Source organism: Acinonyx jubatus, chromosome A1 (genome assembly GCF_027475565.1).
Source record: "Acinonyx jubatus isolate Ajub_Pintada_27869175 chromosome A1, VMU_Ajub_asm_v1.0, whole genome shotgun sequence".
NCBI lineage: Eukaryota > Metazoa > Chordata > Mammalia > Carnivora > Felidae > Acinonyx > Acinonyx jubatus.
In genome coordinates, this window is record NC_069380.1 from 203,214,232 (window position 1) to 203,240,578 (window position 26,347).

The window sequence follows — 26,347 nt, forward strand, 5'->3', positions numbered from 1 at the left end:
GCATTAAGTGCTCTCCATGTACCTGGAAGCCAGATCAATCGGTGAGGATTCAGGGCAGGAAAGGCAGTGCTACGTGGGTTTAACTCTGGATCCTACAGCTACTGCGAAGTTGGAGCAGCTTTGACAGCACAGGTGTGTTGACTTTGATGAGTTAATTATCATTAAGCTTTTACATGCTTCTGATGAAAAAACAATCTATACTCACACTACTCACATTCAGGTAAGTACAGATCTTTGAAGCTGCCAATTCTCCACTTTTGAGAACATGAAGAGTTCTAGGACCCATCTAGATATCCATCATTATTTTTACTTTTATCCAGATACTGTCTTCAGATAAATGCAAAAAAACAAAACAAAACAAAAGAAGCACGACTGTTTATGTGTCTCTGTATGTGAAGCAACAATTTCAACTTACTGAAATAACTAAGTACGTTACAAAATCTTACATATTTCAGTTTGGTAATGAATCAGCTCCTTTCCTATTAGTTTGTGTTTACTTTTATGCTGCCCTTGTGAGTTTTGCTTCTGTTTTGAAAGTTTTCTACAACCGTTGCTGTTGACTTGATATATTAAACAGAAATAGAGAATGAGATGTTGAAGCTGATAATTGAATATCGACATAAAATTTACGAAGCATTCTAGGCATCTTATTTTTAGGTTCAGTAAGGCATATTTTGTGAGTCTTCATGTTAATCATCAAACTGCATTGTGACTCCAGCTCTTTGGGGCTCAGCCTTTCTGTACCATTGTTAAGGAGATTGGTGGACAAAATCAATAACATCTAACTACTGCATGAATGTTGAAATTAGGGCCATTTCCTGAGTATATGTTCAGGTTTTCTGGTTTAAACTAGAAACTTGAAGGTCTCATCTTTATATACTCTACAGAGTTCACTCTTCAACACCTAGAATGATGCCTCCATTACCTAGCACAGTGCCTGATGCAGTAGCATTTGGTCTAAAAGGATTGAATGAAAACTATGGCATCACTAGCCAGAAGAATCCAAGAGTGCAATACTCTGAGTTTATGTTTCCATGGCTTGATCAATTAGAAGATATGTTGATTACCCTGTGGGGCACAGTGCACTCAAAATCACATCTGCTTGCCACTGTGCTCATTTCCAAAAGGGAAAGATACTGGCTACCAAGATTTATTTTTGAATAGATAGATAAGACATGGATTCATCAGACTTCAACCCCTATAATGAAGTCTCATTTATTATAATGATTAGAGCAAAGCTTTCTTGTGGATGGTGGAAAGCCCAACTGAGAGAGGGCTGTGGACTTGTATTTAAGTAAGAAAGCATGGCCAAAAATGGGCACCTTTGCAACCCAGTTGAGTTGTTTGGTCGTAAAACAGTAAGCTAGAATCTCAGTTTATCACCACTAGGTACCTATATAGGTACATAGTAACTAGAAGACTCCCTCTTCATTTTAGATTCAAGTTATTTGAGATTAGAAACATGGAGGAGGGTCTAAGAAATCCAAAAAGAGTGATAGAAACTTTCTGCCTCCTTTAAAACCTCCAATAAGGTAAGAAGAATGATTCCTAGTCAAAGCAGGTTGGGTGAACAAAGACTGAAAACCCAACAGCAAGCCAACCCATTTATAAGTGAAAAGTTCGGCTGAGGGCAAGGAGGGTTTTCAGTTTACATAATTCGAAGTAATTCACTTAAGTGGAAAAACTTAAATTTGTAGGGCTCTTGGCAATTTTCAAAGGTATTTACAGTCATGATTGTATCTGAGCCTTCCCCATAACTCTGAGATAGAGTGATATATTTTCACCCTGCACACTGCACAGAGTCAATCATTTGCAGACATGGCTCAAGTAGTCAGTCTTCATTTCAAGAAATACTTTTTCATGGAAAGGAAGCTGGCCATTTTGGACATTAACATAGCAGTGGAGAAATGTGATAGTGATGGCATGGCCTTCCTCAGGTTGCCTGTTAGTGGTAGAGCCAGGTTCAGAATCAAGGACTCATAATTCTCAAGTCATTTTTACTGATTTTGTTTTCTACTCAATTCCACTAGATATGATAGTGTGAAGTAAATAAGAAAGTTTACTAAATTTTACTAAGAAAAGTAAATCAGCATTATGGACCTTCTTTATTTGTCATCAGAAATAGTAGCAAAGAGTGTTTAAAAATGGCAAGTATTTTATCAGCAATGTTTTTCATATTTATTGTAAATACTGTACTTCAGTAGGATATTAGGAAAGGTTTCTGTTTGTTTTTTAAGTGCCAATCCCTTTTTTATCCCCTAAAATGGAATGGAATACCAGGAATAAGACGTGTTATAAAATACATTTTCTGTTATTTGTAGCTAAGAACGCCACACATCTGAAGATATTTTCAAATGATTTCTACTTAATGACTTCCAGTGGGACAGAAGTTCCTAATAAAATTATTCTTTGGGTTCTTTCCTGCTGATTTGATCTTTTAGTTGAAAAGTATTCATTAATTCTTTCACTTGAAAATAGCACTGTCCCTGTGCAACAGTTCCCTCTCAGACGATTCCACCTTAAAGAAAGTTCTTCCCTGACCGTGTGTCTCCTAGGGGCAGGGCTGGTAAAACTGATGAACAGCTGGCCCACAAGTCATCAAAGACAATGCCCATCATTAGTGCTGCTGTCTGATTCGCCACCAACTTCTCCTTGTAAGTTCCTTTTCAAATTTGAACTTGGATTGTTTGAAAGAAAAGTTTTCAATCTGTAGTGGTGAAGGGATATACGGGATTTTTATAATTGTACTTCTTGTCTAGAACAGAGAAACTAAGGACACCCAGCATTCAACTTTTGGTTAATTGATAGATCAGTTAATTGATATGTCAGTGATATATAAAATATATTTTGTTGTCTCTAGGGAGGTTTTGATATTTTAATATGTTAGTTATTTAATTTCATAGTATCATGTCATGTGTTTTCAAGGACACTGTGTGTGGTCAAGTTCAAAATTCAGTTGTAAGCAAATACTCCGATATAAGGCAGATTGTGGTGCACACTGGTCACTTCATTCCCTAAAAGAAACTGTTTCTTCATTATTCCACAGAAGTGCTGCTGTTAGAGGGACCCAGGAGAGCAGCATCTGTATAAAAACATGCAGTTGTAGGAGTGACTCAATAGAATTTTGGAAGTTAATTGAGATTCCAGAAAACATACACACACACGCACACACACACACACCCAGACCCTCTTTTCTGAATTTTCAACAACTCTTCACATCACTAGCATCAGGCTCCTGTCACCTCTCTACGCCAGTGTCTTTCCTTCTATTCCAGCTTGAATCAGTTCTATAATAACGTTTAAAGTCTTACCCCTGCAGACTCCTCTCAGATAACCCAGGACTGTTCTGTCACGAGGAAGCATTTTATTTCACCTTTTTCTTGGTGGGGGGGGGGGGGCGGACATTTTTATAGCATTATAAATTAACGTAAAGGAGGATTTTAGTGAGGGAAAAAGTGTAGCAATTGTTCTTTTAGGACCACATTTCAAACCCTCCCCTAAAATTTAACCAGACACTGTTGGTAATAATGCTCATCTTTCATATAGCACATTCTATGTTCATTGACTCTTAGAATCAATAGCTAGTTAATTAATGACTTAATTAAAGCCAGAGTGAGCACCAGCCCTAAGGAAGGGCAGCATCGTCACTGTGTCATCTTGCCATGCCCTGCTTCTCAATTTGCTAAGTGCAGACTCAATTTGCTAAGTGCAGGCAGATAGTTCACATGGCCAAATATTTGCATGCCTATGTGATTCCAAATTTTGAAAAAGTGTATCATTTCAAATTTCTCTGTATATGTACAGGTTTTTCTGATGTTGATATCTTAACTCTAAAACAACCCAGAGGAGACTTACCTGGATGGCTAACATCCCCTGACAAGGTTATTGCTACTGCCAGCTGGAGCTACCTCTGAGAAGCCCAAAACTTCCATTTCTCCTCTGCTCCTACTCCTTCGTCTCCAGCAGCTATCCAGCCTCACACCGTTCTTGAGGGCTTTTCTACAGTTCTGGGGGGATCTCAGCTCCTACATGCTGTATATCTTCCTTGGCGGCAGCAGAAACATTGCCTGAGCTAAAGAGGGAGAAGAATGTGTAAGGTAGCAAGCTTGTGTTGACTTTTCTATAAGCAGAGCCCCTGCCCCTGCACTAGCATTGCTGAATAATACCTTCCCGCTCCCTTCAGAAGCTGTTAATTCCAGAGAAAAGGTGATGATGCAAACATCTCGGAAGCATTACTAGAGAAACAGTCAAAATAATCTTTGACCATACTAAGAGAACAACAGTACCCAGAATGAGGGTAGAAATACTCTGTTATACTCTACACCCAAGTTGGAAAATTGCATTATTTTCCAGGTACCTCTTTTGGAGGAAGTATCAACAAAGTGGAGTGTCCAGAAGAGATTGACAAATACAATAAGAATGTTCCAAACTGGGGGCATCTGGGAAGCTCAGTTGGTTAAGCACTCAACTCTTGATTTCAGGTCAGGTCATGATCTCATGGGATCAATCCAGGCGTTGGGCCCTGCACTGACAGTGTGGAGCCTGCTTTGTACTCTCTCTTTCCTTCTCTCTCTGACCCTCCTTTGCTTATGCTTTCTCTCTCCCTCTCTCAAAATAAATAAATAAACTTAAAAAAAAAGAATGTTCTAAACTAAATTATATAAGGGAAAGAAATAGAACGTCTAAGATGGAGAAGGGGAGATACAGATGGTGGGGTAAGAGAGTCCCAGTTATTTTCAAATATTTAAATGAATATCATGTGGAAGAGGAAGAGATTTGTTCTGGATTAACCTAAGAAAGACTAGTGGGTAGTCAGAAAGAACCTTCTAATAGTGGGAGTAGTCCAAAGATGTCTGACTCAGGAGGCTATGAGAATTTCAAGTTCCCAAAACATATGGCAGAGTTGAGCCCTTGAAAATGAGGCTGCACTGCAATAATTCCAGAACAGTGTTACTTTAGAACATTTGATCCACTACATGTCCATTGGTGATTTATAGGAAGAAATAAAAAGGGTGCATATATGCATGTTGGTAGTTGTGGGACTGTCTTTGGGTCAAATAAGTTTGAAAACAGGAAAATAAATTTTAACTTATTTAAATAACACTTCAATGGTTTTAAAATGATAATATGCTTAATATGCTATTATGTGTATTGTGCACATCAAAGAGGCTTCAACATTAGCTATACGTTTTTGACCAAAGAAATATTTATTTGTCTTAGGAATATCTTTCAATATCTCATGAAGCATTGTTCTATGGAACTCAGTTTAAAAACCATTTTAATAGAGAAGGTGGTCACTGTTTATATCTTAAGGACTTAATACCCTCTGTCAGTCTTCTAAATATGGCAAGGAGAAAATCTATAAGAAAGAAGGAGAATGCATTAACAAATTATATACATATATGGCACCTCCATGGTTCAGCAATATTTGCTTTATATTATTAAGTTTCTAGGAATTTTCCATGTTGTCAAAGAATGCTGAAGTGGATAATTTAAAAAGTGTCAGATAACATAATATCCCAAAGATACAACAAGCAGATAACACAATGGAAAACACTCTTCTCATACTAATTGACCTAAACTTTTGCATTCTTGTGGTACTATGAAAAGACTCTGTAAGATCACTGTCAGGAGGAAGTTATAGAATTAATAGCGTAATGGATATTATTCTCTTGCAGAACGGATGACGAATCATTCCTCTCCTCCTTGCACCTGTGGTTGTCACTGATTAAGGAGCAAAGGCCAAAGAAATCACCCCTGATAATTATGCATGATTACATGGGCCCACAGACACATGAACACATTAGCAGTTGGGATATTATGATCAAATTACATTCTGTGTGTGTTTGTTCTACCTGTTAGCATTTTCTGTAAGGAAGGTGAAATTTCTGAATTTGGCTTTTTAAAAAATTGAACATCTGATTTGGATGCTAAAGCACATTCATCTTTGAAAGAATGTGTCAGGGACATGGAGTTACACAGCATACTTTACACAAAAGTCTGTGCTGATGTAATAAATACCTCCCCCCCCCCCAGCTTCTGCTGAGCAATTTGGATTGAAAAAGTCTTCCATTAGAGTGACCATGACAAACATTTTCTTTAGAAGTAGGTTTGGATTTTCTGAGCCTGATATATTATTCATGGCATAATGGCATAGAGGAAAATTCTAACAGATGATTAAAGGAAGATTATGTGGTGAGAGTTTCTAAGTAGTCTAATTTTGGTTGCCTTTCTGCTTTGCCAGAGGAAGTAGAGGTACCCATGTGAGTCTGCACCGTGCATGGCACTAAACATAAATGCAGTTTTCCTCTGGCGATCTCCTCCCACCTGCCCTCCAAAAACAAACAAACAACCCTCAAACTAGCTTAAGACTGACACTGTTTGCATTTTGGAAATGGAAATGTGGTTTCAATTTCTCCATCTCACTGAGTTTGCCAAAGGCCGCTCTTGATTCCTACTTTGGTTGAAAGAGAAGATCTACTGATCACAGAATTCCTGGCCAACTAAATTGGAGACTTGTGGGTTGGGTTTCCCAAGAAACACACTCTGAGGTGCTGAGATCTGTATGCAGAAGTTTTGTTCTGGAGCTCCCTTGGGATCCATGCCTATGGCAGAGTGGAGGAGACAGGATAAGGCGGAGAGAGGAGCTGGGCTGGGCTGCAGTCTCAACAAAGGCCTCAGCCAAGCCCACAGAAGCTCTGGACTGGGATGAATCTTCAAAATTGTCCCACTTTGAGGCAGGTGCCTCTATATACTCCTCCCCAATGTCAGTCATTAGACTCAGGCTGTCCTCAGAGAGGGTATGTCACCTTGAGTGAGGTGGCTTTCTTTGCCTGAGGGCAGCTCTTGGACAGAAACTCAACTCAGAGGTGGCCACCAACAACACTCAGCCACTGGGAGAATGAGCCATCCCAGTCTGGAAGGGTGGATGTGGGCGCTCTTCATGGCAGTCACTATGCATTTTATACGTAGAGTAACTTTTTCCATCACTTGCCTTAAGGTAACCTAAAACTAGGAAAAATGAAAAATTCAAGGTAGCTAACATTTATTCGTTGTCTAATGTGTCCTGGGCACTTTAAGTGTTAGCGAACGGTAAAAATGGAAGAGGAGCTAATATTTATGGAGTTCTGATCTTTCAGGCATTATGCTAAATTTTATATACATGTCATTCCATTGAATCTTCATGTTCATTCTCTCTTTTATTCTGTTTCAAGAGTGAGGAAGATAAAGCTAGAAGAGTTGAAGTGACTTGCCTCAAGTAACACAAGTATAGATGAGAGTGCAGGGTGTGAATTCAGAGTCTGCTCCAAAGTCTTCACTCTTCACCTCTATGCTGTACCACCTATCTATATTATATTGTTTTAGTTTATTCTTGCAAAAACACTATGAGGCATGTACCATTATATGCCAACTTACAATGGAGAAACTTCACATTGGGGAGGTTCCATAACCTTCCTTGAGGTCACATTTCATTAGTAACTCAAATAAGGCTCTGTCTGATTCTAAAGATTTTGCTTTTTCCACTGCCCCTATATCGATTGTTGGCAGTCCATTAAAACTCGATAAATACTCACTTAACTTATGAGTCCTTAGAGAGTAGTTTTTATTTAGCCTCGCGAATTTATAAGAGTCCATGGAATGTTTCCATTGGAATTAAAGTGTGTGTCAAGAAAGAGGCCAGCAGCTAGTTCACGAGGCCAGAGGAAGCTTTGGGGACATCTCCATTTGCTTCCATGCAAGGCTATTAGAGCAATTAAGCAATGTCTTATTTGCAGCAGTTCAGGCAATTCCAGAATTAGTTCCATAATTAAGGCAAAGACCATGTCTGATCCATATCTGTATCTGTCCCAACAACTGCCACATGGTAAGTACTCCGTAAACATTTGTTGACAGTACAAGGGACTACATGAATGTGATGGAGACCAGTGGTTACCAGGATTTCACCTTCAAGGACCTTTTACCACATTTTCCCCTCAGAGAGCATGTCCTCTCTTAATAAATGTTTATTTGATAAATAATAACTTATCTCCCCATTGTTAAAATTAAATGCATACAGAATTCCACTAGAACTGCCAATAAACAATAGGTACTCAACACTAAAACTGAATTAATACCATGATCCTGCCAGCACTAAAGAAAAGTGGCATTTCAGTTAACGTGTGGGACGACAGTTCATGGGTGACTGATTTCTGTGGTGGCTTACATTACAACCTCTGATTATCCCCCCCAAGCAGGGAATCATTGAGAGCCAAGGGATCAACCTGGAGAGTCCTTGAGATGTTTGTTCCCAGCGAAATCAGAAATGTCAAATTTGCTTTCAGGGTCCGTTCAACTGTGGCTCTTTTGTAGCCAATGGAAATCTTTCCGAAGAGCAGAAAGGCAGGACAGATGCCCACAGATAGAAACTGTACTGAATGAAGTCAATTGCTTCTGAACTTTGAGTACCTGAACATTGCCCCGAGTGAGGGGCTATCTGGTGTGGAGGAATAAACTAAGGTGAAAACCCCTGACCCCGCACAGAGGTGTTCATAATCGTGAGCTGCTACCCTTGAATGAAACCCGTTGTGTGCCTCCTGGCAATCTAAATCTCAACATCCGGAAGGGTCTCTGTGTTTAGAATTTGCAATGCTTTATTGCTCGCTTGCTCCCTTAAAAAATTAGCAGACCAGAGAGTCCCTGCTCAGTGGGAAGCTGACACCTCACCCTCTGTTCTCCGAGCAGGGTTACGGCTTATGCTGCAACATTGGCTGGGAGCAAATGATGAGCCTGCAGACACAGGACATTTTATGAGCTCTAAACACCATTCTTCTTGTAGTTTCTATGATCTTGTTTTAATTGAAAATGAATTTTTAACGGTTTTGTTCCACGCCACAATAAGAAGCTCCTGTTGCCAGCATCAAAGGAAAGGAATGGCGTCCTTTGCTTTGATTTGACTGCATTGCTTTTTGCTAAACAAATGCAAAAATAAACTAAACAACCTGTCCAGCATGGGAAGGAGGTGAGATAGCTTTCATGTACTCGTGGGGACTTGGAATGTATCCCTTTGAAAACTTAAAGCCACTAGTAAGGGTAATGATGAAGGCAGGTCCGTCCCCTGCCTGATATGCCTCGGATGACAGCAGCTCTTATGTCCTTATCCCATGCCCCCCAAAACATGTCTTCTTTCATGGTTGTGCTGAGTCACATTTAAACCACCCTGTCCTGAGAGGCACCCAGGTGGTTCAGTCGATTAGGCATCTGACTTCAGTTCAGGTCATGATCTCATGGTTCATGAGTTCTAGCCCCACGTCAGGTTCTGTGCTGTCAGCACAGAGCCCAGAGTCTGCTTAGGATTCTGTATCTCCCTCTCTCTCTGTTCCTTCCCTGCTCGCACTCTGTCTGTATCTTTCTCAAAAATAAATATTAAAAAAAAATTGAGCAACTCTGGACCTTACATTTGAATCGTACCCTCATAGATATCATCACTTTGTGTGTGGGTGCGTCTACCTCCGAGTGCTATTATTTCTAATTTTACAATTAGGGGAATTTGGTCTACAGAGGGTTTGCATAATTTATGCAAGATTATAAATAAAACACATTACTATAGTCAGGACCAGAACTGAAGTTTCTCTCTTAATACCAACCCAGATTTTGCTTTCCTGTTATTTGTTATTGTTTTGTTTTTTTCTTTGTAACAAATCTCTTTCCCCTACTAGACTGTATGTGCCAGGAGAGCAAGGACTGTGTCTGTTTCTGACCCCCACTGTGTTCTCAGCACACCGTAAGAGGTGCTTCATAAATATTTGTTGAAAAGATGTCTTTATGAAGCTACAAATGGAGTTTTAAGCAGAGAATCTAGAAAAGTCAAGGAGAGAGGGCTTTCGTCCTTTCACTGCCAGAGAGGGGAAAATTCAGACCAGCTATGTGTGTAGTCATGCCTTTAATTATTTTCTGTTTTACACCTAATGGCTGCAGTAATTTAGTTCTGCAAGTATGTAGTGTAGGTCATAGGAAGGCACGGGAAGGCTTTAGTCTCCTACTTAGGAAAGCTCAAGTCCTCTAAAATCTCTAGAGTTGTTTGTGAGGGCATTTGTCTTATAGGTAATTCATGACTTCATTCTTCCTCTGTGTGCAATTCTAGGGGAAAAAGATTTTTTGAAAAATGAGCTATTTTCATCAGGCATAAATCAGATATGCAGCTTCCTGAACAGAAACAGGTTTAGCAAGGAATGATAAGCCTTGTATTTTAGGAAGTTATGATTTATGAGATAACCCATCTGTCTACCTGAGGTTATTTTTAAGCTTCTTTCAGGGTTTAAACCTACAGATGCAAAAGCCCTGCCTTTTATCACTGTATCCTTTGGTGAATAAAACACCAACCTTTTACGCAAGGGCTGTCTTTCTTTTCTTTACCTGTTCAAGTGAAATTTCTAAGCTTTCAGAAACAGCCAGACTGACAGGAAATCACATTTTAAAATATGTCGGACTTGATTTTAATTAATTGGTCCTGGGTGACTCAGTTGCTCATGGAAAGAAAGACCTGTGATCGTAATTTTAAACTTTGCTGATCAACAAAAATCCATATCTCAGGAGAGGCTGGGTCTGGGACAGGCAGTAATGAGGCCCTGACATTTTCATTTGTAATCTTTATCCCCAAGGCCATCAGAGAGTTCTGTAAAAATTAATGAAATGAATTTGGAGATCCTATTTCATTCAATAAAAGAAACATGTCATTGTTTAATTAAATACATTCAAATAAAATTCACTGGAAGATGCAAGTATTTTATTATCTACAATCATTCATTCATAACTGCAAAAAACCCACAGTTTCGAGAAGTTAGAGAAGTAACATATATAAGATGCATTTGTGGTAAAAGTATTTTGTGTATACACACACACACTTGAATATAAATTTGACATGGATTCCTAGTATATCTAAATCTAATTAAATGATAAATAATTAGAATTAATCATGAACACTAATATGAAATTGATAGTAAATGAATCTGATTAAGTTTAATTCTGATATACTTTATTCTTATAAAGATAATGGTCACTACTATCATTATTATTACACAGACTCTCCCAACACTGTATGTGTAAGGCAGGGAAAATCATTGTACAAATTGGTCAAGTTAATTTAAAACACACACACACACACACTTTCGTTCAGCAAAATAGCGTGAATTCACAAACTGAAATCTGTGGCAGTAGCCACAGTGAGGAAAACCGAGCAGACTTTTCATGAATTATGTTACTGCATACATCTCTATTCCCAAAGTAATTTAAAAACATAAAACCTGTTCATTTACTCAGTAAATGTTTATTGAGCACTTAGTCTATGCCAGGCACTACCGTAAGCATTGGGGATACATCAGTGGGAAAACAAACAGTCCTCCTCCTCAAAGCGATTGCAGTCTAGTCGGGGAGACAGATATTGATCAAATACATAAATATAATTACAATTCTGACTAGCATTTTGAAGCCGTGACATTTAAACTATCACCTGAAAGATGAGTGAGGTGGCCAAGTAAAGGGGCATAAAAGAGAAGACATTCTAATAAAAAACAGGCAAACAACAAAACAGCAGCTACAAAGTTCCCTGAGCAAACTCAGGCTGGTCCAGAAGCAAGACTGAGGACGTGGCTAGAATCCAACCAGGGGAAGAGTGACCGGAGATGCAAGTGGAGAAGCCGCTAGTGGTAGTTGTTTCATAGGCCAGTTAAGGATTTTTACCTTTGTGCTCAGAGCACAAAGAAGTGATTGAAGCATCCTAAGTAGGAGATTGACATGAATTAATAAGTCAAGGTCAGCACACTGAGGGTTGCTGAACTCAGTACTTTCAACTCCTGTCTTTTCCTTTAAATCTTTTCAGGACCGATTCTCAAAGCCAACGCTTCAGAAGACCTCTGGCCGCCATTTCTCTCCCCTCTTGTTGTTCCTTGGAGGGAGGTTATCTGGACTCCCACAGATGTGCCTGTTTCTGCCCTAAGAAGCCTGCAATCTGTTTGAAGATGCCTTTCCTCGGGAGAGCTCCACAGTCCAGAGAAGGGCTTTGAGGCTTCCTTTGGTTCTGAAACTGCTTGCTCTTTTGCCAACTTAATTAGCATCTGTAGCGGGACAAGCATACTCAGATGTTTGCCACAACCGTGTGCCTAGAAACAAAGCCCTTCCCAGGACATTTCCCTAAAACCCTCATCACCAGTCTTGCCCTTATAGCACCAGGACCTCTCTCCTCCTTTCTGTCTTTGATTGGGTTTATGGACGTTGGAAAGAAATCCCACAGGCTCATTTTTCCATTACGACTGTATTATGGCTAGGTGGCTGTCAGAATTTCCTGCTGCCTTCCTTCCTGGAGATTCTGGAGACTGGAGCAGGGCATTGCACAGGCCGTCCCTCAGTGGATATTCGAGACAGTACCACTGACAAAGAGCTAGACACTCATCTTAGCACTTTATATGCGCAACTCTAATCCTTGCCCATCTCTGGACAGACCCTAGGCTTATGCATGTACTTTCCCTTCTCTTGAAATGCCTTCCTTCTTTATCTAATGAGTCATGACCAAGTTCAGATGCCACCTGTTTTGTGATCTATTCCTTAAATTCTTTAATTTCTCCTAAGTGACATAAATTATTTCATCTAATATGCTCCCATGGAATCCTATGCCCCTGATCATTGTACCATATTATATTGTTACAGTTGGTTCGCATCCATTTTGCTTGTTAGACTTTGTGACATCTGAGACCAAGATTTCTAGTTCAACATTTAAGTTCCACAAGTGTGGGGTTTTTTCCTTTTAGGTTTCAGGTATTGTGATAGGTACAGGCAGTATACTGGTGACTATGATACGATTTTTGTTTTTTGAAAAGTGTGCAGGCACTGAAAGAAAAAGGCATGGAAATGAATTATCTCAATGCCCTGTGCAATGCATAGTCACAGAACTATGTTTAAAGGATATAAAGCATAAAGAAAGGAAAGGGTTCTTCACCCAGACTTAAGTGGGAGGGATCAAGATAATGGCTGAGCCAAATCTTAAAGGGCAAATAGAAATTAGTTAAACCAAGAAGAGGTACTGAAGAAGGAATGGTATTTCATAGAAAGGTAAGGCCTGAAAAAATGCTGAGGGCATGATGAAACCACAGGGTGTGGTTAGGGAAAGATACAAGCCTCTCAGTATTGCTGGAGAACAAATTAGCACGTAGGAAGTAATAACAGACGAGGCCAAAGAGGGGTGTGTGTGGTGGATGGTGTGAGAGAAGTGTAGACAAATTCATCTACAGTGCTGAAGAGCTAGGTGTATCTTGTAGGTGAGAGAAGAGTTTGTGGTTGTTTTTGTAGAGAAATAATGAAAAGAGATTGTCCCGGTTGTAGCGTAGAAAAAGCACAGAAAGGCTGTGGGGACAAGGCTATGGCAGCATTTCTCTGAGAGAGATGAAGTTTTGAACTTCAGGGTGTTTCTAGGGAGCTGCAGTTAGAACCCTCTTCTCCAGAGGTGTGCAGTACATCTTTATTGAATGAATGAATGATTTAAAAAACTACAGTTTAACCAGCTTATACCATGAAAATTGTTACACTGGGACAATATTTTATTAGCACCAGAGTAGGTCACTCTATCCAACACTAAATATAATCAAAACTTGGTAATTAGCTGTACATCTTGCATTGTCAATATCAATATTGCGCCCAAAGGGGCAAACCTTGGTTCTCGGGAGGGCAAAAGCAAAATCAACTCTTTTTGTGTATAAAACACAGATATATAATCAGTATATCAACACAGTCTATCATGGAGCAGGAGAGTGAGTAGGAAAAACTATTTGTAAAGGCTCCATAGGGGGGCCATCATGAAAATGGGTTAAGAAATGCCATTCTAAATAATTATAACTTCAGTAGCATTCGCTGGTTTTAATACAGTATATTGAGTCTTTTTGTTTAATATAATTCTACTTAAAACTGTCTGAGATCCAACCTGGCATTATTACTTGTTTTGTCTTTCGTAACATATTGTCTTTAGGAAAGTATATCTGAACAGAAAAATAGAAGTATTCCCACAACTCAGAGAAATGGCATTTTAAATGTAAAACTCTTTTTTTTTTCACCTGAGGCCTACACGCTATTCCAAAAGGATGTTTCATCGATCCTCAGAGCAATCTATTTTATAGGAAACAGAGCAGAGCACTTTCACATTCTCCTAACATCTCCCTATGGGGATGATAATGAGTTGCTAAATTCAGGTCCAGGGATTTTAATCTTTGAGTGGTAGAAGGCATCTGAAGAGCTGTTTCTGTGGTGGTCATGGTTCTAAGATGGGAATTAGTTGCTGTGACCTTGAACTTCAAGGAATCTAGTGAACCAGCACATAGTTAAGATCAATACATAATGGGCACTGGCCTCAGGGTCATCCTATTCATGCCACCTCCCACCTCCCAATTCCTCCCAGGAAATGCCCCAGTTCAGATAACTTTTTCCACAGAGTGTCCACCTTTTCTAAAATGCCAAGACGATTCTGCATTCACAACAGAGAGATATCTTCTGCTCTGGCAAGTCCAGAAGAAAAAGTAATGGAATTCAAACCCGAGTGGCTGCACACACATAGCAAAGGCATCTGCCTTTCTAATCAACTTGAACACACTTGTGTCTGTACTTAGGGATCCAGATTTTTCATTGTAAGGTACAATTATCTTCTGAAACTGTTGCTGTGAAGACCAAATTTCTCCACCTGCCAGTCTATTCTATGAAGGCATTTAGATCCATGTCATGCTCGTTTAGAAGCAATTGGATCCTCCCCTATCTGTGTCCAATGGGAAAATGTATATGCTGAAAAACATGGATCAGAATTTTTAAGGTATTATCCACCAGATTAAGGTAGTCCAAGGCAGTCGACCCAGTGTTGCCTGGGATAGTGGAGTTTGCTTAGACCAGATATGCTTTCTGAGATCTGGAGAAATGGGTGTCTATTCCATTCCATACTTCTGCTTCACAAACCGAAAGGGGCATGGCTTCCTTTTTGCCCTGATTTTCATAATTACATGCTCCTGATTTTCCTTCTACCTCTATACCTACTTCTCTTTTCTTTTCTTGAATCAAGTTTTCTGCTCAACCCTCACATGATCTTCAGATTCTCTCTTCTCTTCTCCTTCTGCAAAATCGGGCAATCTTATCCACTCTTGTAGCTCTAACTCTTCTATGGTGGCTCTTAACAGCACTTTGTGTCCTGAATATCAGATCTTTTTCCAAGTAGACACGCTACCCCTTTAGGGCCATGATGGTAACTGAAATGCTTTCCCTAGATATTCACATGACTAACTCCCTTGTCTCCTTTAACTTTGCACAAACACCCCCTTATCCATGAGGCCTATAACCCACCCTATTTTAAGTTGTAATCTATACCACCCCTCTCTACCTGCACATTCCTAATCCTTTTTTGTCTCCATTTTTATAGCTCTTATTCTCTCCTATCAAATGACATAACTTATTTAGGATTGTTATTTATTGTTTGTCCCTCTTTATTGGAATGTAAGCTCCTCACAGGTGAATATTTTTATCTTCTTGGTTCATTCAAGTTTTCCAAGGGCCTCCAGTGGTATCTGGAATATAATAGGTGATCATTAACTGCTTAAAGGATGAGCCCTGATTGTATTACGTTAAAATGTTTTTCTGTATCTACCTTCCCACCAGCAAATCGTGCACTCTTTGGATGCAGAGGTTTTTTCTGTTGTATCTATTTACAGTGTCTAGCACATTTTCTGAAAATAACAAGCTCATCATAAATGTTTGTTAGGTGTACGTAGTCATCTCTGACCTCACCACGCATGCCTTTGCAGGGTTTGAAATCACACCATGCCAAACTAGAATACGCGTGCAAAAATGTTGTATTCTCAGTGGGAAAACTGCCCTATAAACTCTCACAGCAACTGAGATCTCCAAAGAGGAAAAGTCCAATATGGACCGCTCTAGTGAATGTTTCTCCTGCAAAGTCCCTTCAGAGGTTAAAAATCTACCATTGTCCATTTGGCTTTTTTTTTTCTATTCTGTGTCTATAATTGGGACATTTATTTTAATAAGTTAGAAAACTAAAGTTAAGCCTGGGTATTGTAAGCTTGAAAAATAGTATCTTGCCTCCTGTGACTTCTCTTTTTCTTTCCTTTCTCAGAGCTCTTCCTGCCATGATGCAGTGGGTCCGCACACAGAAGCCAGGAGAGAGTGGCATCAATATTGTCACTGCTGATTTTGTAGAACTTGGGGATTTCATCAGCACTGTCATAAAGCTCAACTATGTCTTTGATGAGGGAGAAGCCAACACTTGATAGTACCATTTGGAGCATCCACGAGTAAGATAGAGAAGACTCATTGTATTAGGCATATTATCTATAAACACTCTGATCTTCCTATTCCACTGAGTCTCTGAGGGGATTAGGCTGGTAGTGGGTGGGAAAAGGGGGAATCCATTTCTTCAGTGATGATTATCATACTCTGCATTACTATAAATACTTCATTTCCCATTTGATGAGCAAAATCTGCTACTAGTGTTAGGGATAAAAAAAGACCAGTGAATTTTGTTTTTCAGAATTAGTCTTTGTAACGTATAACTCATGAGTGTTTACTTGATTGCGTTTCCGATTTCAGCCTAGGGCTCCTACACTGTTTCCACTAACTGAACCTTTCCGCTCCCTCTTTCGCTCGCTCTTTTTAATCAGCTGCCATATGGGACTCAAAACAATTGAATGCCCAACATAATGTGTATTACATCGTTGTACTGAAATTTGTTTTTGTGAAGACTTGGTATAATATAATATTCTATAGTCGTCTGCAATTGGTCGATCATTGCTAACTTTTGGTCATAGAAAATATGCATCAAATCAGTTTCCCTGCATCAGTAATATTGGAGGCCATAATCAGTAATTTTTGTGTTATATGAATATAACAGTGTTTCACAGTGTTTCTATTTAAGGCAGCTATAAATATAGAGTAAAAACTTTTTTGAAAGAATGATTAGTGCCAACCGTGTAGTGAAAAATGGAGGAGGGAGAAGAGATGGATGCCATTTTAATTCAGGAATCTCTTAAGTAATATTGCCCTGCAAATCCTCAGTAAGTAAAAAATTATGACAGATGTGTTAAAATCAGGAAGCTCTGAAAAGAACTCTTACCAAATCTCCCCTATTAATTCTCTTGATTAAAAAAAAAGGAAGGAAAATGAAGAAGAAAGAAATGAAACATTGTGCAAACTTTCCTACCAAATTGGCATCTCCGAACATGTAATTCTAAATCTCAAATTTTGAGGGACGTATTTCGAGCAGCTTCAGTTCAAATTTTTACTCGAAGTTGAGGAAAGTTGAGAAAAGAGGAAGGGTTGCAGAAAGAATTAAAAAGTTTTTGAAACCATGTATAGCGTAAAATCTTAAAGATCCATGAAATGTTTTTAGGAGATGCTTAAATACATGGGGTGTGGGCAGACACACTGAAAAGTAACACTGACTCATCACTTCTGGGTTCTATCCTACCCCAGAATCGAGCCTGGGGCAGAGGCAAAAGTTTCACAGAACCTTTCTGTGTCTCAACATTTGATCTAGTCCACATCTACAGAGAAGGAAAATGATAACTCCGCTTTGAGCCTTGCTCCCTCCTTGGTGTCTTTGTGATATTTGACAACTCTAAAAGATTCTAAAAGAGCACAATAACCCTTACCAGTGTGCCTCACAGGAATACTGTGAGGCATTTCTAAAAATCTATAAATTGCTGAAATTCGTATAATTATGAATTGTTTTAACTTCGTGTTTAGAAATAATTGCACCTCAAGAGTTTCCCGGGGAAATGCGTTCCACGCGAAGTAGGACCATAGGAAAATAGAAAAATGAAAGCCTGTCTGCAGTTTTTAATTAATTTAAACATAGGACATACGGTTTGATCCCTTACACCTAGGTTTGATCGCTTGCGTTGATCCCAAGATTGTGTCAAGATTTTGAGTAATGAAGAGCTAGTTCTAAGGTTATAAATACTCACTGTCAGAAAATAGTATTTTTTAGCAGCCGCAGGGAGGAAAGAGAAAAGTTTCACCCTGAAGAGAATGTTTATGAAGAATATGTAGTTGTGCTTGGGAGAGCTGCAGCAGCATGCAGACGTGCAACAGTTCCACATTGCACGTGTGTCTGTCGTGCCACCCCCAGTATGCCGACACGTACCCACTCCTGCCGGCAGACAGATACAAATGCGCACAGACACACGCAGACACGGGTATAATCACAGTTCTCCTTTTCCAGGGAAAATATTGGTAATATTTAATCACTTAGTTTTGAGACTGAAACCCTTAGCACGGTATGAAAAGAGTGGTTAAGACCTTTGAACGTAGCGTAGCTGATTATCTTCAAATATTTTTGTAAAAATATTCTGGCTTGAGACTTAATTATTCACAAATATAGTTTTCTTTCCACCTTCCCTCCTCTTGCAGTTTATTGCCTTTTTATCTCTTTCACCTGCTCTTAATGTGCAGTTGAATATGAATCCTTTTTAAAGGACTATGGATTATTGAAATTTACATCCTATCAATTTGCTTTGTGAGCAGATCTTCTCTCTGACCATTATTCATCCCTCGGGAGGATCTTTAGCCAAGCACACTTGCAATGACACAAGGATTTAACTTATAAATATGACAGAAAACAAATCTTTCAACATATTAACGAGGAATGAATAAAATATAGGGGTAACTATGTTGTATTTTCTTGAACTTAGATGCTTTCTTATAATGTTTGCTTAGAATTAGCTTTGCCATATTTGTCATTTGGGTGCTGGAAAAAACAAACATGCTGAAGCATTAGACTAATTGTGCAGGTTTTTTTTTTTTTTTTTTTTTTTTTTTACTGGAGAAAGCTTTTTATTGCTATTAATGATATGCACGCAGAAACCTTGTTGGACAAAAGGTACTTTCAAGTCAATGTTATGGTTTCTATGTGGACATACAGTCCCCATGTAGCAGGCACCAAGAATAAACGGACTTGCCTTCATTTCTAAAGGCGGGAGCAGGTCGAAGTGGACCATGGGTCCTCCAGCTAGAGGGAGAGTCACCAGGAGGGAGTCCTTGGAAAGGGGAACAGAGAGAAGGTGCCTTTGGCTGTCTTCTGCCTACTGGCTCTGCCCTGAGGCGGATGTAGGGAGCAGGCTGTGGGCCTTAAATAGAGTGGGGGTGAGGACTAGTATTAGGCAATCAGAGCTTAGCCTCAGCCTCTGCTCCTTTGTCTTCGCAGGGCATTGTCTTTCCAGAGAGCCAGGAGCACAAGGGCTACAAATAGGCCCCAGGATGTAGGCGGTATATCTTGGTGCACTTTTTGTTTGGCTTTTTCTTAAAACTTTATGTCACAAGTCCTACAAGGCAAAAACAGAAACAAAATCCAACCACTACCCAATCTGCAGCAGGAAATCAAAGGAGGGGGTGGGATGAGGGAAGATAGGCAAAGAATATCTTTTTTTTTGTTTGCTTTCCTGTCTGTAATTTTGAAGGACCGAAATGGCGAATACTTTGCCATTATCATTTATGTCTCCCTTATTACCACACATTCATAGAGTGCAGAGAATGAGGAGGCATCTTTGAAAAGCCTTAGGATATTTTGTATGATGACCTCAATATTCACTTTCAGCCATACTGGGAAAACTCACTTTTCATAGAGCACCACCCAGCAGTGAATGTACTAGAGCATTAAGTGTTTGGCATGTATGTGCCTGTGTGTGTACACGCATAGAAACACACACACACACATACACACACACGGGATGCACATCTCACACGCATTATTCAAGTTGCAACTGCACTCTCTAATCACCCAACCTGATTCTATTGCCATTTTAACTCTTAAAATCAGTATTTCCTTATGTTAATGGGCATAAACGTAACTCAGATATTTACATATTCAAGAGGAGAAAAAAATCAGTAGAAAACCAGTGAAAAATGAGACCATCATAAATAAGAAATGACGAGCAGTGATAGTCTAAATACATTGTCAATTACGCTTCAAGCCGGAGAATTGAAGATGGACTTGAATCAAAGTTACAAACATCTTGACTTGAAGCTGTTTTCAGTTCTTTAAGGTCCTAACATGTTTTAGCCAGAGTTACCTGTTCAGGTTCTCCCCTGTTAGCATTCCAGACTGGAAAGTTGGAGGTCTCAGGAAATGCATGTTCTTGTGAGTTTCCAGTTCTATAGTTCTACAGATGCGATGATGCAACCTCCTAACCTTTGGTTGCTCATCCAAATGAGAGCTTCATAGGTAGAGTGCTTGACTTTTGAATCACTAACAGAAAATAATGCACAGTGTCCCTCAGGATATGCTAAACAAGGTTTTTACAAGTATTTTATTTGACAGCATTTTAGTCTTTTCGACTAGATTACAGTGACACAATGGTGTAGAGGCTATATTTGCCATAACTTATTGGTGGCTCCTGTGTTATATACAGTTTTAAATAATGCTCTAAATCGTTTGTTTTCCCAATGACATCAATAAAATGTTCTGTAGAATTTGTAAAATGTATTGATTGAGTCTGTTAAAAATTGTGCAGTTTTTATTTCATTTGTGGTACGATTTTATAGGTATTAGTTCTAAATGTATATTTGTATGAGTCAAAAGTATGTGCTTGTATGTGGTTTGTGTGTTGATATATTGTATCTTATCAAAAATCAAACTTATCCTAAAGAAAAAGGGCACATTATGACCAGCCTTAACTCATTGCCATTTTTTGTTGTAATTTGGGATAAAAATCTGAAGAGAAATTATGTTTTTGTCTAAAATGGCCTTTGTAAAAAAAATCATGTAAGGAATGTGCTTTAGAAATTATCTGAGCTCCCCCAAGCAAATAGTTCAGCTTATGGAGTACCGGAAGCCTCTCAAAAGTTTCAAATGTCAATGTATTTATTCACTTCATTATCATGCAAAAAAGTTAGGTTCACATTTGTTTCCATCAGCAACAGAACCAGTGCACTTCAGAAGTTGTTCTTCCAAACACGGAACCATTCCGCTTATGAGGATAAGTCTTCCGTGAAAGATTATTTCTTCAGACATTTGCTTTTTAAACATTGGAATTGTCAGTCAAGATGAACTGCCGAGGCTCTGTGAGAGTCACTAGAGACCCATCAACATTAGGTGGTTCCAACACCGTTCCCTTCTCAAAACACAGGTGTACGACATCCTTTTACACCTTTGTTATCTGCCTGCGTGTAGACTAACGATAGAAAATGCAGGACTAATTCAAGGATCTGCGTGAGTTGTCATGCTGAGAGCAAAAACTTTGTAATCTTCCTTGAGCCTGGTATCTGGGTGTGGAATATTAATCAGTCTTATTTCCTCTCTTTCTCCATCCTCAGTTATTTCTTTTCCATATTTAGTCTTGCCAGATGAAACACAGGACACACAGTGAAATTCAAATTTCAGATAAACAGTATTTTTTAGTATGAGAATTTCCAAAACATTTCATGGGACATACCAAAAACTTTTCATTGTTTATCTGAAGTTCAAATTTAATGGGATGTGTCCTTTTCTTTTTCGTTTTGTTTCTCCTAATCTGGCAACCCTATCCATCCTGCCTGTCTTTTTTTCAATTGGGCTACCTATAAAGGGTGAGATCCTACCTCCCTCCGAACCCCTATGTTAAGATATCTTATGGAAATCTATAGTCCTAATACCCTTCCTGAAGGAAAATGTTGGTCCATGCCAAGTTCCATGAATGCTTTACAAAGGACCAGCTCAAATATAGGTGGCATAATCAAGTAGCTCTATAAGATTAATGCCACCACATTCAAAATTTCCCTTCACCCTCCTGTTTCGAGATCTAAACTCTCCCCCACTAATCCCTTAAGTAATATTCCCCAGTAACTAGGACATCCAAAAACACACCACACCTTAAAAATGCCCCTTGAGGGGCACCTGGATGGCTCAGTTGGTTAAGTGTCCCACTTCAGCCCAGGTCATGATCTCATGGTTTGTGGTTTCTAGCCCCTCATCCAGGCTCTGTGCTGACAGCTCGGAGCCTGGAGCCTGCTTTAGATCCTATGTCTCCCTCTCCCTCTGCCCATCCCCCACTCAAGCTCTGTGTCTCTCACATGTAAAAATTAATTAATTAATTAAATTTTTAAAAATGCCCCTGGAAAGTGGTAGCACCTTCCAACTCAATACCAGGACCTCTTTTAAAATTCAATTTCTTTTTCTTCAGAGAGTAACGAACTAATCTATTACTCCCCTCATTACAACCCTACCACAAATTATTTTTATCAGTTTAGAGCTAATCATCTATGAAATTATAGAAAATCTGACATAGAAAGAACTCTTTTGATTGCTAAAAAGAGAGAGAGAAAAAAGTCTGGGATGTAGACACAGTCTCCTCAGGAGACTGGGTTGGGATTGGGCAGGTGATAGAATATGGACCTTGACAATGAACCAGTACCCTACAGGGAGACTTGCCAAAGCAAATTATAACAACCAGCAGTTTTTTGGAGGAAATGAGAACTCAAGACATCCCAGAGTAAGAATAATGAAATCTAAGGCCAGTTTCTAGAACAGTTTGCAGAGAATAGAACTATGTTGGAATTCCTAAAATAGAATTTTCAAATACTCGTGTATCCCACAGTGAATCCGTGACATGATCTAAATGTGGTTGGTATTTGGGAACAGTTTTGGTACGTACCTCCTCTCTTAACATTCCTATGAATGACAAGAAAATTCAAATTTCTTAATGTAATATTTCCATCTCATGGTCCCTGCTTGTACACATTTGCATTGATTTGCTTCATTTCTAAAGGATGAGAATTTGCAGAGCTGGTGACATTTCCTTCACTAGACCAGAAATTCACCAGAGGGAGACAGATCTGTGCCTTCTCTTTTTAGGATCTGGTCACTGATACTTTAATAAATGTGGTATAAAGAAAATACATACCTACCACTGTTCTTTTAGCAAATGTGAATCTTTTGGATAAGATTGTTGTTCTTAATGTAAAAAAAGTTTCTTTGTATCCAGTGAAATGCCTAATAAAGTGCTGGTACCAGTTATCTTTATTTTTTTTTATTTCATAGTCATCAGTGTTGCATTATAAGTCCAAAAGTAGATCTCTTAAGTAGAACATGACTCAGAGCATGAGAAAATATAATTTTTTAAAAAATATGAATCATCGTGTAAGGATTTCCTCTGTGAAAGCATATATTCTCCTCCAATAAAGGCAATGCCATGAGTACTGCCATTGCATCAAAGTTAGGTATCTCCAAATCTAATACTCTCAGCCTCTGATATTACCACAAAGAAGACCAATATCAATACAACAAAATTATATTAATTTACTCTTATAAGATACCATTTTGAGGTTAAAAGCTTAGGGTAGATTAAATCTACTTTTGCTGAACCTTCACTATGCCCAATGTGTGAAACACTATTTCAAAAGGGAAATGCCTTTGTATTTCACCAAACAAACCCTATGTATTGGAGTTCAAATCAGCCTTAACACAAAATTTAAGCATTGTAATAGTATTTTAAAGACAACCCAGCAAAACAAAACAAAACGACATGTGGTCCAAGATAATTTTGGGGATTGAACTTGAACATAAGTGTCCCCCAAAACTCTGCCTATTATATACATTGGTGGGTTCATGACATGAGAGGATTTCTATTTATAAAGCTGTAATGATTTCTACATTTGTGAAACAGTGTGCATTTGCAAATAATACTCCACGTAATCATGTCTTTGTCCTTAACATTGCAATAGTTGATCAGAGCCGTTATTCAGTCAGTTATTCAGCAAACATTTGCCAAGTACCTGCTGTATGCTAGGCTCCTTGCTAAGCACTACAAACGTTTCTAAAATGTTCCTTAGGAAAAGGGATGATGCACATCTTTGGTACTTCTCAATGGAGCTAACAGGTGGCATCATTTTGTCCTCTAACAAATAAACAAAAACCGAACATACATTTATTCTCAAAGATCTTTTCAAGGTAATATCCCCAGATAGTAAAACTGTTTGAACACAGTTGTTCCTAAAAGCCTAAGAAGAAAAGGACAATTTCTGCAGTAAGCATAATTGGAAATTGGTTGGTCAGGGCCATACATGAACGAAGAGTGGATTTCCCCTCCTCTCTCTGCCACATTCCCTGTCATCATGCGCAGGGCAGTGTGTACAAGCTTGGCTGCCACATTCTAACTGTGGCTCAAAAACAACAAAAACTAGAGGCTCTATCTCTTCTCCTTCCTTTGCTTGCCTCCAGGACTTCAGATGAAATTTTTTCTCGCCAGAAGAGGCTGACCGCATAAAACAAAGCAGCCCCCATAAATTGTCTCTTCCACACAGGATAAAAATGGTGATACTCCCTAGATCAAAGGAGCGAAAACATCATCTGGAATTGGAGGAAATATTTCTTTTTAAGTAGAAAGACCGTCCTGCAATGGACAGGTTCAGTATTGGCTCTCTCAACATGTGCCTCAACATAGTCCTTAGTAATAAGCCATAATAAAGGCTGCACTGGAATCAAGGGCCAGAAGCAAACCTAAATGTAACTGGCACTTTCTACCATATTCATCCTTCAGTGGATAGAAGTATTTCTGGAACCATCTGGAGCTAGCTATTAAGTAAAGATGAACCACATCAAAACTACATTGAATTCTGGAAAGTGGGATTTACTACCCTAAGTGACAGGGAGAGAAGAAGAATGCCAATGCCGGCAGTTCCCAAGGAACTCCTTGGCAGAATGCGTATTCTCCCCTCATACTTTTTCCCTCATAGAAATGTGTAAACTTGACCTCCTGGGGTTTTACTGAGAAATGATGAAGAGGAAATCTTTTGCCTCAATACAAGTGCTCAGCTATTATTAAACTGTGCTCTTTCATTTTTGGAGAAAAACGTGTCTGCAGGATGGTTTTTATTTTAGCAATAGGAAAAGGCAAAAATATTAATATAGAACCAATAATCCTTTTCTCATTGGGCTATAGGATTATGAATCTTTGACTTAAACTTCGACAGGAAGAGGCACATCTTAGCAATGTCTGCACTCCCAGGGCATGGCAGTTATTACAACATGTTTGGAAGCAGTGAAATTAAATTGTGACCAGATGTGACCCAATCAAATGGTAGACAAGTGCTTGATGAGGGTCAGGCACATGTTGAGCACTGTTTGGTGGTGATGAGGGTTCAAAAAAGTCCAAGGCAGTATCCTCTACCTCTTTTTTCTCCTTGGAGAAATACTAGAAACATTGGAGGAATTTAGGAGAAAACATACTGCCTAGCGTTCTCTCCAAGGACAGAAAAACCTCTTCTCTTAGCTATAAAGTCAACTGAGTCTTTGCAAAGAATATTTACCCAAGGGAACTGGCTTATGATGCATCTATTTAAAATGAGCTGAGAAAGGGTGAGGGAGGGGATTACATTTTGAATATCAACAAAATCTCTTCGAAATTTTCCATTCTTCTGCTTGTAGATACAAGTGAGTTTGCATGGATACATTATCTAGAATCCCACAGACTCCTGCTTCTATACAAGACCTCTGCTCATACACCCTTTTGGAAGACTGTTCCCCTCCCCACACTTTCCTGAGTCCCCAGAGGATGTTTCCTGTGTACTTAATAAAAAACTCCACAACTTTCAGCGGCTGGCTGTTGTTATTTCCTCGTCTTGATGTTCACTTCAGCCTCCAATATTTGCCTCTTTTCCATGAGGCCCAAGAATCTGCCGGATAGGCACTGCTTGTCTGGTAAAGCCCTCAGGTGCCGAAGGAGTGAGCAATCATGGCTGAATGAAGGTAGGTGTGAAATGTTTCTCCTGCCTTTATGTTACATTCTAATAGAGGGTCTCTAGTACCCTGATAATTACCCAAATTCAAATCTCTCTCTCTTTCTCTCTCTCTCAATCTCCCTCCCTTCTCACCCTACTCCCTCTCTCTGTTATGTATGGGCTTGGGACAGAAATTAATTCCAGAGACAGCCACCATGCTATTCTCAAAGTCATATGCTAGTCTCAAAGTCACTACTCCCCTCTGGGTACCAAGGCTTTCTTCCTGGTCAAATTTATTTTCATGAGTTTGCTTTCTCTCAAATTATTCTAGGAGGTTTCTTGGTTCTTAAACAAATGGGCTTCTGATGGACCCCCCCCCCTCCAATTCTGTTATTTAGACCTATTCCCAGATGTATGTACCTTAAAAGAGCCAGCAGCTCTGGCCAGCAGCCATCTCCATACAATGGGCAAATGACAAAATTAGGTAGAGGACTCTAATGTGCAGGTTCCCAGCTTCTGTTTAGTAGGAGTCCTCCTTCCTTTATCCACTACAAATAAAACTTATTTCCTCACAATCTGATGAGCTCGTTCACAAGGAAGTATTAAAAGGACTTAAAGTGATGTTTTTCAATGTTACTTACTT

The 26,347-nt window shown here is 39.2% G+C and overlaps 1 protein-coding gene across 6 annotated transcripts in view; it reads left to right on the top strand.

Moving 5' to 3' along the window:
• The window catches only part of PLCXD3 (phosphatidylinositol specific phospholipase C X domain containing 3), a 228,505-nt gene extending 205,503 nt beyond the window's left edge, over window positions 1-23,002 (top strand). For 3 of the 6 annotated variants that reach the window (XM_053201107.1, XM_053201112.1, XM_053201100.1), the window contains one exon: window positions 11,855-14,898. In XM_053201107.1, coding sequence (XP_053057082.1) covers window positions 11,855-12,038 — 184 coding nt within the window. In that variant the 3' untranslated portion in view covers window positions 12,039-14,898. Of the gene's footprint in view, window positions 1-11,854; window positions 14,899-16,129 lie in introns of those variants that run through there. The other 3 variants (XM_053201084.1, XM_027075957.2, XM_053201086.1) reach the window with 3 other exon arrangements.
• The last annotated feature ends 3,345 nt before the right edge of the window (window positions 23,003-26,347 follow it).